Consider the following 15,241-nt stretch of genomic DNA (forward strand, 5'->3'; position numbering starts at 1 on the left):
ATTATTTTATTTTTTATAAATTTTAATTTCATTTTTTTACCTACGTGACTTTACCGAAAGAACTAAGAGTATGATTTTCATCGCTCCGTCCCCCCCTGTCGATGAACCTCTCTGACATCTGTGCAAAAATAACTTTTTAGCTCATCGGATTCCTCCAGTATAAATACATATTCTGATCCTGGACACATTCCATTGTTTGGTTGCCACTCCCGTACTATTCTTCTCATCATAATGATCTGCCCGAACCGACTTGGGCTATGGGGAATTTATTACTGAACCTCGATTAATGTTCCTACAATGTTTTATCTTTGTCATTTGGCACACTTGCTTTTGCGCCGATTTCCATTTGCTGCATTGCTGTAATCCATTTTATATTTGTAGTTTGTCGCTTTGGGTGACCCAAGTCACTCTTGCAAATGAGACTCATCATGGGCTCTGGAGTTCTCACCACCTGGTTAAACTAAATACACTTGAACTCGATCCATTCTAGCGACATATTCTGCAAAAGCCCACACACGTTTATGCATAGCGCTACACTTGTTTGAAAGTTTTTATTTTTTAATAACTCATGAACAAAATAAATGATAAAAAAAATCTGAATTATGTAATTAGGAAAGAAAACACTCTTTGGGTCTGTCGGTAAAGTGACATAGAAAAATAATAATTTATTATTTTAGAAGAATAATTTATTATTTTATTATTTTTCTATCTACGTGACTTTGCCGACAGACCCAAAGAGTATGAATCCCTGCAGTCACGAAAGCTTTAAGTCAGGAAAGAAAATGTTTATTCTTTAGTCTACTTACGCATCCATTCCTTACGATTTTGCTATTTTAACTGAATTCGAAATGATCGATCATTGCAATTGTTCCTAGAGTCTGTTAAGGTTATACGTGGGATCTCTGACTTTGTTTCACCATACTTCACACTCGTGCGATGTGATAAACGCTGGAACTAAATTGAACCGAACGTTATTCCAAAATCTTCAAGGGTCTACGAAGACTTGGGCAGCAAGAGGGCGCTGTCGTGAAAAAAATCTGACTTCAAAAAAATATACACGATCCATTTATAGATATCCCACTAGAAATAACGAGAATAATGCAGTAAACGACATTGGATATCAAAGCCTCCACATGTCTCCCAATAATATCAACGCACTTAATACTATTTTAACTCTAGATTTGAAGCTTTCGTGACTGCAAGGATTCATACTCTTAGTTCTTTCGGTAAAGTCACGTAGGTAAAAAATGAAATAAAAATTAATAAAAATAAAACAATAAAAATCACGACGTTTCGGAGGCAACACAAGTCTCCGTCATCAGGTGGGACTTACATCTTGAATCCCTCCCTCACTTGATGCAGCAAATCTGGCTGTGACGGTCCCACCTGATGACGGAGACTTGTGTTGCCTCCGAAACGTCGTGATTTTTATTGTTTTATTTTTATTAATTTTAATTTCATTTTTTACCTACGTGACTTTACCGAAAGAACTAAGAGTACTATTCTAACTCTTTCCTCTTTCATATACTTAGATCCATCGCTTTCACAATGCTAGATGTCTTATCGCCACCGCTGCCGGGCTTGTTCACGTTGCCTGTAATCCAGCACCGTGAAGGCAGCGAGGGTTGGTGGATCGAACCGAAGCTGCGAAATCCCCTTCACGTCGGCGTCGAGATTCCCATACCTTGGCTCACCAGGAGACGGCGGTAGAGCGAATGTGGTGGACTCCATCTGTTCCACCTGGACGGGAAAGAGTGTTGCCCCCTTACCACGCATGGGCTCTCACCGAGCGCTGCGGTTTCCTCCGACGTGTGAACACTCGTTCATTTTGCCGATAACACCTTGATATGTAGAGGACTGCAGAGCAGGTGGGAGAGGGCGTAGCACCGGTTCACCGTCTGTGGTTGCTCGCGCCTTTGAGTCGTTCTCTCTTCGAGTGAGTGAATACCGCGCGTTACAAGTTGTCATTATTATATTCAATCCCCTATTGAGAAGTATGAGAGTTATGATACATCCGTGGGGTATCTATCAATGGATCGCCGTCTGTATAATCTGCAGAGCCCTATACAAACGGGTTGTGCACTTTCACATTTGGGGTTGGCTTCACAATGCATACAATCTCAACTCTGACACGTGGATATTTGGAATTTGCATGTTCTTCCCGTGGCCACGTGGATTTCTTTCTCCGGGTCCTTCGGTTGTTCCCTCCACATTTAGAAACATGCGTTTAGATTATATTCTTTGGGTCTTTCGGTAAAGTCACGTAGATAGGTTGGAAGAAAATAACAACAAAAATAACAAAAAACAACGACGTTTCGATCACAACACAAGCGATCTTCATCATGACAATCCAGAATCAAAATATTTATTTATACTGAAGGAATCCGTGGAGCTATAAAGCTATTTTTCACAGATGTTCCAGTCGGGATGGGTCAGAACGGTACAACAACAAAATCCGATCCTCCCTAACGCTCATCCAAACCATGATTTTTGATACGAACACTATCGTATCACAGGTCCTATTAATATCCCCAACTCTTATTCATTACACTAACCCTATTCATATATCTCACCCTATCACTGACCCTCCTCGTAATACTATCCACACCAAAGTCCATGGTCTACCCTGGGTTTCATTCTCAGTTCTCACTTTAAAACCCAGCAAGTAAATTTCCCTTGAAAAATATACAATTCTCAATGGGTTATCATCATTATCAACCCACTGTTGGATGAAGGCCTCTCTCGATCCTTGCGAGGTTAATAATCCACCTGGCACCTGCACAGACGCTGATTTCAACGTTCAAATCCTAGTTTGCCAACTCCGTTATTGTCTGGCACAAGATGATACACTCCCTTGTACTTATACGCCGACATTTGAGGTCAAACAGTAGCTAAACTAATAGTAACTTGCACCGGGCCGTAAACCTGGCCGCCTTAGTTTAATTTCCGACCACATCTAACATCAGTGGCGAGTGATAATCTGAACCGGTCCAGGGCACCAAACCCCAAACTTCACCATTTATCGTGATGACCAGCGCGGTGAGGTATGGTCAAACGGCGTCTTGCGATCGACGCAGCGTGACGGAGGAGGCTTCACCCAGCCGTGGGTTGACAAAGGAACGCGGATTATGAAACTTGCTGCTGCTGCTATAGCGCAACAATTCTCTAACAATGCACGTCGTGGTACGGTGGTTTTGCGGGCTGAGCCTGCTTGCTTCGCGTCTACAATGTGGGGATTTGCTCGGTGGCGTTGGGGGGGGGGAGGGTCTCGTGACGCGAACGCGGGACTCACGTCCACAATCTGCCACAAAGAGTGTTCACTTCGCAATGCTGTCGAGACAAACACCTCTCCGACAGCCCACACGTAGACCGGACGGCACACGAAGGGGGTTTGGGGGGGTGATGTGTCCTCCTGCAAGCCACCCACCCAAGCGTTTCGTATTTCGCACACCGTAACAGCCACTCATTTAATGTTGAGTCGACCTAGTGGGCGGGGGGGGGGGGGTGCGATTTAGTGCGGACTCAAATATCACTCGTCATCGATGTTGGTCGTATGTATGTTGAACCTCTCGCACCGTACGTAGCCAACAACAAACTCTACACAAAAAAGCCATGACCGGGACTCAAACACAAATTGTTGTGATGTTCATAGCACGCGTGAGCTCACCACGACGATACCGCTGCCCAGTGCTGCACGTATTCTTGCACAGGGGAATTGAGTTTTCAGGTCCATACGGCGTACAGCCGTTTCAATACGGGTAACATTTTTTTTTGTCTACTTGTTTGTGTTTCTCCCTTGTGATGGGACTTTGGGGTCGTCCATAAATGACGTCACGCGATTTTGGACGATTTTTGACCCCCCGCCCCGCTTCGTCACACGGCGTCACAAAAAGTCAGACCCCCCCCCCCTCAAATATGACGTCACAAAGCTCTGCCCCCCCCCCCCAAAAAAAATAAAACATGCTTCAAATCGCTTTAAACTATTGTCATTGTAGTGCGTATTTAATGTGGCGCTGCACTTTGATGTTGTAGGAGAAAACATTTATTTAAAAGTATATTTAATTAAGTAGAACGTGTTGTCTATATTTATTTAAAGTTGAACATTTTGATGTGACGTCACATGTCTCACCCCCCCCCCATCATCACACATCGTCACAAATGCCTGACCCCCCCTCCCCCAGGTGCGTGACGTCATTTAAGGACGGCCCCTTTGTAGGGTGGACGTTGAGATTTATAAGGAGCAATAAGGTCTGAATTGGTCTGTAATAAGGCAGGGCAACTGATAAGGGGTTGACAGGTATGCAACCTATACAAAGACCACCCGCGCACAGCCGTAACAGACGTATACAGTCATACACGGAGACCTGGGTCCCAAACCAACCCCCGCACCTTCGTCCCCGGCTCTACGCAAATAGGCAAGAGCAGTCTCCAATTCCGTCTCAAATTCCATCTGCGTGTCCACTCCGAGGCTGGCCGCTGCGTGTTTCCCTGGATGAATGGCATGTCCTTTTGGTGGTGGGAAGGAGAGGGGAAAAAAAACCGCAACACATGACTGTACGAGGGAATGCACTCATGTGAAAGTTAGTATCGCGCAAGATATGAACGGAGATAGATAGAGACAGACGGACAGAGACAGAGGCAAATATTTGTACGGTATAACTTCCTCTCGGACTCATCCGTCCCTCCCCTCCATCCGACCCTCCCTGCATTCATCCCCTCCCCTATACGCGCCTCCCACCGCCTCCACACCTCGCAACATTCACCCACTCGCTCCGCTCGCTGAGCGAGAGACCAAACTTTGCTCGCTTGGCAAGAAGCGCCCGGCTAGTTGTGCTGTGTGTTTCGTTGTAAACCCGTGGCTCCGCCGCTGTCCGCAACAGCTACGACGATGTCCCCGTCGTCGCCGCCGCCACAGGTCACTCGGAAGCAGAAGTTTGCAGCGTGTTAGACGGGGCGGTGAGAAGTTACAGGTGGGGGCGGAGGCGAGAACAAGAGACAACACAAGAGAAGACGCATCCACAGCAACCAAAGCCTTCGTTGTTTTGTTGTTGTACACCTGAGATCAGCGAGAGCACTTGCGGCAATCCAACTAACGACGGCAACAAGCGCACTGGGGTGGCGTAACCTGGGCTTGGTATCGAACCGGCATTCCGATGGTTCTCAGGGATATGTCGTTGATGCTCCTGCTGCTGTTGCTGCTGTTCTGCGCCACGGGACGGGATGCTGCAGCGGGCCCAGCTGAGTTCACCAACACCTGGGCTGCACAGGTGCGCGGTGGCTCCAAGGCAGCCGTGGAGTTGGCTGAGCGACACGGACTCACTTATTTGGGCCAGGTGAGAGACACGAAGGTGGCCGTGAAAGTGTCAGCGTGGCGCTCCGGGATATTAAAAAAAAAATCTGAAAATGCATTTAACTCGGTGGTCGCGATGGGGTTCATCGAACGCTTGCAATACAAATGCTTCTGGATGGTAACTGTATTGATCTGGGAGGTCCCATACATAAGTCAGGTGAGATTCTTTTCTTTATATTTGCCGATAGTACAGTTCTGCTGATGTTCTTTTTTCTTGATAATTGTTTTTTTACCCTTCTATCTGGCAACAAAACTGACACCTTTTTTTACAAGGAGTCATGTTTGCATAGACCACTATACCTGCAGTCATAATGCAAACAAAAAACATAACTCTGATAATGTGCACTGTCCTTGAAGTTGATTGGTCCACACCCGAGACAGCTTTCCTTAGAGCCTAGTCTCACATGGATTGGACCAGATGACGCCAAAAGGCGGACAAAAAAAACAATTATCATATTTTTTACTGGCAAATGAGGTTCCAATGGTGTAAATTCTTTTTTCTTGTTCCAAGGAATACCTAAGTGGACGGAACTCGATTTGTTTTGGTTGAAACGCAAATGTCTCGTGCGACTTTATAGCTAGAAGGGTATGTGTATTACTATATTTGTAAGGACCTGTACAATTGTGCTTTCGATGTTACGAACGGTTCATTGTGGAAATAACGTGGGCGGATATGCCGTGCACCTCATATACCGTAACGGGGTTTTTTGAGGGGAGTGATCCATATTAATGGAGGAATACGTGAAAGTCGCACGCACGAAAGTGCCACAACGTGAAACAATGCGGAGAGCGATGCTTGCCTGCGTTGTAAAACTAATGATTTGGTGACACTGATTTGGTAGTGGTGCGTGTTGCTGCGTAAGAGGTTTAGTTTCCCGAAATGTCGCATGTTATATAATTTCCCTTCAAGGCAGAGTGTTACTGACGAATGTGTTGAGTTTTTCTGTGACTCACGAAGCCGCGTCTCCCCGCCGTCTCAAGAATGACACTTTGCCGGGCAGTCCAACTTTATTACATTCGCTACACGGCAGCTTATTGTGGAATCTGAACTGTTGTTGTGGTTTCGGTGTTAAAAATTTTACGTTTCTTTAAATTTGTTTTTAAAATAGTATCTTTGAAAGAATACAAGCAATACAAATAACTTGACATGCAATTGGGTTAAATTGGTCTTCATGGAAATACATGTGGTTTTATTAGGGAAATGGCTACACCTTTGAATTAGCCCGGTATTTTGAAAACCCTGTATTTTAGAATTGTGAAGGATATACATTTGCATTTTGTTAGGTGTAATTATATGGTTATTTTTTCATCCACTGGATGTTGCAAACTATTCTTGGTCGAATGAGCACAACTTCATTTTAATAATAGAGGCTGAATCAGAGGTGACGTGGTCAGTGCATTGCGCCATGAACCCAGCGATGCGAATTTGATTCCCAACCACGGCTAACACCAGTCGTTAGCAATATATGAACAAGTCCTGGGTTTACCCCACTTCACCAACCCACACTGTGCATGAGCAGTGCGGTGAATTATGTCCAAACAAACCCCATGGCGTAGGGAGACTTTCATCCAGATCTAGCAGTGGATCGAGAAAGGATTGTACATTTATTCAAACATATGAATGCATATTAAAAAAAAACAATAACTGGTGTAAAATGTATCTTTTGCTGGTGGTGAATTGTTATTGTTGTTAGACGATCTTTATTTTAACCTTGGTGGAAGCACATTGAGACAAAGGGATGTCTTGTTAAAAGATAAATGATCTGGGTTACAAAGTACCGGATCATAAATAGAGTAAATGATAAAGTCATTTACAGGAATACCAACAGAATACCAACAATTACAGAATTTAATATCTGGTACAAAAGATGTATTACCGAAGGTATCAACAGAAGGTGTGTACAGGATTAACTGCACGTGTGGAAAATGCAATGTTGGGCAAACAGGACGAATGATCAGCACGAGACTAAAATAACATCAGAGAAATATTAAATTCTCCCAAATATAACTGTCAGCAGTAGCAGAACACGCGTGCCAATAAGACACTCAATTGATTTTGATAATGGTGAAGTTCTCTCCCTAGCTACTACTGCCCAAGACTAATTAGATAATCAATCGAAATTTATGTTTTGTTTTACCGTTCGGATAGCTACTGACTTAGTGCTGCGTGGAAGCGAATCATCAAATAATACATTATTTAAATGCATGCCTATGAAAGGCACCATACTTCAATAGGGATTACCGTTGGTACGGCTATTTTAATAAACACAATAGACAGGAAGGGCGAGATCAAAGGGTTCGCATAATGCACATGCATCATGTACGTTGACTCAGTAATCCCCCTCCCCACTTTGTGCAAGAGCGCAGAAGCGTGGTTACACCACATCTACGCCTCTATATAAGGAACGAAACAGTTAGACTTCTCCAGGAATATTGTCGCCTGATGAAGCTAGTTGTAATTACTGGCGAAACGTCGTACTTGAATTATAAATGTTGTGGCTTGGCTCTCAAACACACCGGTGTGCTGTACTAGTGACGATTTGGCATGTTCTGTTTACGTGACAACCCTTACTAGTCGGCTGTGTCGGGTGGTGGCGGGTTTTAACGACACATTTACGCAATCTAACCCAAAAAAACCTCTTATGGATGATATTGGTCGCGAAAGCCTACGTGTTAAACAGATTAACCCTCTCATGTGTCAATTCTGAAAATCAAAACCACAAAACAATGGTTTAATGTGGTTTGAGAATTGAAGTAACCGTCCAAATGTTTCCAATTGTCTCGTACAACTTCATAGCAATCACAAATATTATCATAGCAGTCCACCACACTGGACTTGATGCATGTGAAGGTTTACGTAAATTTTTAAATAAAAATGCGATATAAAATAAAACTTAGATATTTAAAAATGCAGTACTATATAACTCCACACACTCACATTCATATAATCCAATGATCGAGTCCAATAGTCCATTTAAAACTAACCATGAAGGATGACTTGTGTATGTTGTAAAGCAGTTATGTAAATTGTTCCACGTGTATGTGACATCAGGGTTAAAACTAATAATGCCAGATGTAGTCATAGTTTATGTTCAGGATATAACAATAATTTTGAGGCATTCTATAAGTGTTGGGCTGCTAAACCAGATAAGAGTCATGGTAATTTATTGCAGAGGCTTTTTCGCAGTTGTTCAGTACAGCTTGCCAATGTATTTTCTGGTTCTACTGAGTGTAGTTAATTTAGTTCTTTCCCCGCACCTCCGATTAGCACGGTTGGCTACATACGCTATGGGAACCTCATTTGCCAGTGCTTGCCCCGAGCTCTCATACTCTGATGGTGCATTGTCTTTGAGTTGTGCGCCTTTTGGTGTCATCTGGTCCAACCCATGTGAGACTAGGCTCTAAGGAAAGCTGTCTCGGGTGTGGACCAATCAACTTCAAGGACAGTGCACATTATCAGAGTTATGTATTTTGTTTGTATTATGACTGCAGGTATTGCGGTCTATGCAAACATGACTCCTTGTAAAAAGGTGTCAGTTTTGTTGCCAGATAAAAGGGTAAAAAACCAATTGGCTACATATGGTGCAAATGAAGTTCACCGTACATACATCGTGATACTCAACATTCCGCCTGGCATGTTGGGAGCTTCTTCGGGAACTCGGAGAGCTATTCACTGTAATTTGTAAAGGTCTCGGAGTCGAGGTTAAACCAATTTGTCCTTGTAGAGAAATCCTATGCAATGTGTATGTTGTTTCTGTTTGTATAGAGGTTTTAATGGCATTTCTAGTTGTGAAGCCGTGGAACATTCAGAGCTCTGGACGCAAGGGTTGGTGAATCGCATCCGGATTGTGTGAAGCTTCCAACCCTTCTGGGCAACTAGGTGGCCAGGGTATGGCAGCACAACCAGCTGCTCAATGAGCCCATCTGCACTGAACTTGAAGTGTTATTACCTCATATTCATGGAGGATTTTCTTCGGGTGAACAGTTTTTTTCCACCAAAATGTTATAAACCCCCACCCATCCCTTCAAAAAGGATTTTGACAAAAATGTTAATGTAGGACCTTCCAGATAAAAAGAGTCTTTATACTCAGTGAAGCTTTCACGTGTAATTTACTCTGTAATAAAATTTATTTAATGAGGTCAGAGACCATAAGAAAGATAACTAGGTGGACAATTACAGTTATGAATGAACGTTACAATACACAACCCCAGCATATGGCTGTAAAATGTCTGTGTATAATAAGAATAATCTGCATTTCTAGAGGGCCTTTCATACCACAGGGTCCGAGACACTTAACACAAGTTGGGATCAAGCAAAACATTTACAAAGACAAAAGTTGTAAAACACTCATAAAGTAATAATTAAAAAAACAAGCAAAGAGAAGGAAAAAATAGTAAAAGAGTTAAATAATCATGAGATGCCAACATGAAATCAGAAGGCTTACATTACAAAAATAGGCCTTTAGCCTTGATGTAAAAGTAGCCTCTGTGGGCAAAACGTTTGACGCCATCGGGCAGAGTTTCACAACACAAGGAAATTACGTAAAAGTTATTCGTATTTTATAAGTATTATATAAGTACAAAAAAGTAGGGGTTTTTTCTCCTGCCAAGAGTAACATGTACATTAAAATCGTCAAGTGAAATTTTTTTTTAATAAATGTTTTTGTCAAGGTTATGACTGTTACGGGTATTTTTTAATTCACCGAGAGGAAAAAAAATCCGTTTCTTCATCTTCTCATTGATCTAAAGCAGAAACAGAACGGTGGCTGAGAGTTGTTGGACTATGCACTGTAAGTTAAACATATTATTACAAAAATTCCAACTTTTATTTGTGATATAACTTATAGATAAATCATTGATGATTCATGTTTCACAGTTATTGGGGGGGGGGGGAACCCCTTATTACTGCGGTATATACCACATGGCCATTTTAAAGGTGTTGATGACATACCCGTGAATGTATTTAGCAAATCAACTCGTGCGTCGATGGTGTTCTTGTATCAGTGAATTAATCATGGTTGCTGCGTTTGCATAGCAGTGTATGTGTGTGTGTGGCGAGATATGAACTCCCTTCAAAGGGCTCGCATAATACATAATGTACGTTGCCTCAGTAATCCCCCCCCACGTGGATCAAGAGCGCAGAAGCGTGGTTACCTCTATATAAGGAACGAAACAGGTGGACTTCTCCACAAATCTGGCTGTCGCCTGATGAAGCTAGTTGTAATTACTGGCGAAACGTCGTACTCAGATTGTAAATGTTGTGGCTTGGCTCTCCAACACACCAGTGTGCTGTACTAGTGACGAATTGGCATGTTCTGTTTACATACCAATTCGAGACAACCCTTACTAGTTGGCTGTGTCGGATGGTGGCGGATTTGTATGCTGTATATTTCCACATAAGCCACTTCGTTGAGCTATCATTTGTGGCCAGGTCGCTTCTGAAAAAGATCTACATAGCTCAGTGAGCCTTACCTGGTAAAACGTCGGGAATTCGTGCAAACCCGTGCTTTTTCCATTAGACTAAATCATAATCTTTCCATCTCATTTGGCGTGAGGTGCCACAGTTATTTATTTTTAAGTGCGTGCAACACTCACACTGAGGTGAAGAGACCTTTGCGCAATGAGGGCTGATGGAAACAGAATTTCATCACGATTTATTTTATACACACATGCACTTACACTCCTTATACTATATAATACACGAGTATGAATATGATGAGTAATGCAAAACTTTTATATTAAAGATTGCATTGTGTATAATATATATTTATGAATACTGAAATATGATTCTGATGTGATTGCAACATTTTTGTACAAAAATATAATGCAATATTCTGGTTACATTTACATGCAGTTTCACGATCTCACCTACCGTATCAGTACTGTGGAGTGCCTGTGAGTGTCTGTGTGGGGAGCGGTAGTGCAGCGGTTAGCGTGCTGCGTTACAAACCTGGCGACCAGGATTCGATTCCTCCTCATGGCCACCAGGAGTGGCAATTATCTCAACCGGTCCTGGACGTCCCCTAGGTTGACTCAGCCTCAAATGAGTACCTGGTGTGGTGTGCAAACATTTCCATGAGGGAGATAAAAGCAGCCGAGCGTGGTGCTGGCCACCTACCCCCTCATGTGCCATGCCGACCTTCAAAGATACTCGCTTAACAGAACTTGCTTCTACAGTCTGTTAAGGCTATATGGGGGAACTTTGTCTTTGTGGCAGCAAGCTGGACAGACTTTACTCGATAGCAGGCCCCTGTCTCGTTCTTCAGTGTGAACACTGCACAGAGAAACCAACACTTGGTTGGGTGGTATTAGGTCCCAAGGCATCTGTACCCACTACCACTATTAGAACCACAGTAGCAGCCACAACCACAACCACGTACCGCTGGATGAGGACCTTCCCCAAGCTCTGCATGTCTGTGGGGGTAATTTGACCATACTTCACCACGCCGGTCAGTCTAGCTGGTGACGTTTGGGAATGTAGAGGGGGAGCATTGTGAAGTACAAACATGAATTGTGTTGCATTGCACTCCTCTGCTGCCCACATCATGGCCTGTCGATCGTCTATAACCTGTGTTTTATTCATGGTGGTTGCCCATCCAAGCACTATCCAGGCTCAAAACCTGCTTAGCTTCTGAGATGTGACGAGATCTGGCACATTTCGGGAAGTTTGGTCACAGAGGCCGCAATCACGCACGGGTATTTCGTGAACACGTACGTGCATTCAAACAAAGGGATGATAATGTTCTCGGAAAATGACCGCGATCATATGATATGGTTTGGTTATATGTAGCTATTTTAAAGGGACTGTGTCCTGAATAGAAAATACGCATTTATTTATGACACCGTGTATTGTTCGGCATGACGTCCGACGTTCTTCGGGACGTGAAGTTCCCGAAGAAGCTCCTGCTGGGATGCGAAGCGAAATGCCGGACATCGCACCCGAAAGATGCGCAGGAGCAAGCCGAAAACACACATCGGAGAGCCATGCAGGGCAACCGAAATAATCACTTGGCAGTCGTATAGACTGGTGACACTGTTGACTGTCGGATCACCATTACAGGAGTCGATCCGTCATGCTGCCCATGGCTCCGTGTGAGTCGTGTGACAGGATCTTCTCCTGGGATCACCTCCGTTGGGAGATGTGTGCTGGTTGCGTATTCAGTTGCAGACGCCTGTAATGTGCACACGCAGAGGCGTCGTGTTCCCCCAGCGTCACTGGACAGTGGCCCATCAAAGAGCCGACGAGATAATGAACATTTACAATCATCCTTTCACATTGGCTATGAAAGGGATACAAACTAAAACACCTTTGAATGAATACCGTTGTTTCCTTTTTCAACGATGGAAAATACATATCATACTGGTCTTTTCAACACTAAATGTCTGTTTCCATTTTAGCACCTGTGTATGTATTTTAAGAAAAATATACTATTTTCTGTGTCATTCTGTACATTGTCCGTTTGTATTCTGAGCCATATTGGGATTTCGCTGAATAGTGAATCTGAACATTCCGTTTCAGAATACCAAGTGTGGTTTATGGCCAGACCATGATAGGCTCTATTCAATGTAACCATTGGCATTTCTGAACTCGTCGATAAAATGCCATGCAATATGCCTGTGTAACAAAAACAAATCATGACCCCAATGCACGCATTGATAGCAAGAATATTCGTTCTTTATTTGTATTGGGGTGTCACGATGCAATGATTCATTGATTGGATAAAGCATCACGAGACCATGAATGAAAGATGGCTTGGCGAGGCCTGCATCCAGGAGTAGACAGATCATGACTTTTCATGATAATAACACGGCTCGTAGTGCACGCATTTAAGATTATATATGTTTTTCATGGATGTATTTCTAGTGTGCAATGGGTTCAATTGACCGTTACTGCCAGAAGTGGCCGTTACATTCACCTCGGTAAAAAATAAGAAGAGATAATCTAGTCTTTAATAAAATCATAACTCTGAATTTTGACAATTGAATGTAACCCCCTTCACACCGCCCCCTCGCAACTCTCGAGAAAACGAGTAGATTTTGGAACGTGTGGTGGCAGGAAAGCTTTGGATGAGGGCATTGGAAACAGCTCAGCAAGGCGGCAACTGGTTTTCCCTGTGCAGGTTTTGCGGAGGTGTGAAGGTGGGGGAGGGGGCTGTTTTGGAAAATGTGTGCAATGCTTTGAAATCGCAGTGGATTTATTTTCTTTGGTCCCTTCCTGGGTGTTTGCCATTGACCAATTCCCTATGTTGCAGCGTTTGTTTTTTGTTTGGGGCTGATGATTGTCTCACTCCACGTGTGCATCTCTTGAAACGCAACCTGAGATAAATATGTCTTATGAATACCGAAGGTAGGTTAATGCCCGATCAATTGGCTGCTAAAATCAATGCTAACATTTTCTGTAAATGCATGACAGAATAATAAATATATAACATGGCCACAATCTTGGTGGCCGATAACTAGGCTATGTGCGGTGATGTAATGTGATATGCAAGCCGTGCCAGGCAGACCGATAAAATGTTCACAAAAGGAAAATAAATAACAGCACTATACGTCTCCTTCATGAATACATTTCTACACATGAAAAAAAAAGCTCAAAGTATTTCTCCCACAACCCATCAGCCTTTACAGCCTTCTGCATCATTTCAACAGCTTTGATTCAATGCAAGAAAACTCTCAATCGGCCTTGACATGCAGTGTCTCATCAGCAGAGTCGAGAGTTCTTGCTGATTAACTGCTGATCTTACCGACAAGAACAATCTCACTTGTCACCATCGCTCATTTATTTCTCTATGTATCACCTTTAGTGGTACAGCTCTTAACTCGCTGGATGCCGCCCTAAAGCGTGCAGTAGCTGAATCAGAAAATCAAATCATTGCCTTGGCGAAAAAAAAATACATTTTCCACTTCATGCCCTCAGGCCTGCTTCCCTACATGTTACGCTTGCAACAGCCTCAGTGAGCCACTGCCTCACCCACTGATATGAGTTGGGGTTTTATGTTAGTAGATTTGAAAAAACCATACATCAGTTAACGCTGCACCACATGCACTCTATCAGTAAAACATATGCACGTACTAGTTTTCCTGAAGGTGGGTGATGGTTGGATTTCAGATGTAATAGCTATACATGCGTATTATTGGCTTTCACGTGCTGCTTTTTCATATACAGGAAAGCACAAAATCTAAGAGGGCCCTTTGCAATAGCTGTGACGATTGCCTATTGTTGCAAAACAAACTGGCATGCATGCATGCAGGCATAGAGGACGCCAAAGCTTCGATTTAAAGCTTTCGTGACTGCAGGGATTCATATTCTTGGTTCTTTCGGTAAAGTCACGTAGAAGGGAAATAATAAAATAATGAAAAGAAAACAAAAAAGTCTCACTATTTTATTTTATTTATTTTATTATTTCCCTTCTACGTGACTTTACCGAAAGAACCAAGAATATGACGCCAAAGCTGTCAACGAACACACTTTTTGTGTATGTTTACCAGTTGTCATTATTATAATATGTAATTTGCAAATACAGGGGTACATATCACCAAGTTAAGATATATTTTGATACGCGTATAACATACACAACTTTGCGATGGGAAAATATTGCCACGTTTCTGAACTGTTGGGGTCCACCAGCAGCATTTGACTTTGGCAGACCCTCTACAATTACGTCTACAACGTTGCAAAATGTTCCACGGTATTTCTTTCGACACTGAAAATGTTGTGTACAACCATGTTATGTAAAGATTATTGGAGTCACTTGAACAGAGTTCATGATCAACCACACAATGATTTACCATCACCCCCTCCCAGTGATTCAATGAATTGTGGCAATCCAATTTAAAATTACATTACATACAACTTAAACGAATTGAAAAACATCGACTGTTACGCGATGT

General features: G+C 42.9%; 1 protein-coding gene across 1 annotated transcript in view; it reads left to right on the forward strand.

Moving 5' to 3' along the window:
* Positions 1 to 4,718: 4,718 nt before the first annotated feature.
* LOC144935438 (furin-like) overlaps positions 4,719 to 15,241 on the forward strand; it is a 53,457-nt gene continuing 42,934 nt past the window's right edge. The window contains exon 1 of the mRNA XM_078862072.1: positions 4,719 to 5,333. Coding sequence (XP_078718198.1) covers positions 5,154 to 5,333 — 180 coding nt within the window. The 5' untranslated portion in view covers positions 4,719 to 5,153. The remainder of the gene's footprint in view (positions 5,334 to 15,241) is intronic.

The sequence above is a fragment of the Lampetra fluviatilis genome, chromosome 13 (assembly GCF_964198595.1).
Source record: "Lampetra fluviatilis chromosome 13, kcLamFluv1.1, whole genome shotgun sequence".
In the NCBI taxonomy this organism is placed as follows: domain Eukaryota; kingdom Metazoa; phylum Chordata; class Hyperoartia; order Petromyzontiformes; family Petromyzontidae; genus Lampetra; species Lampetra fluviatilis.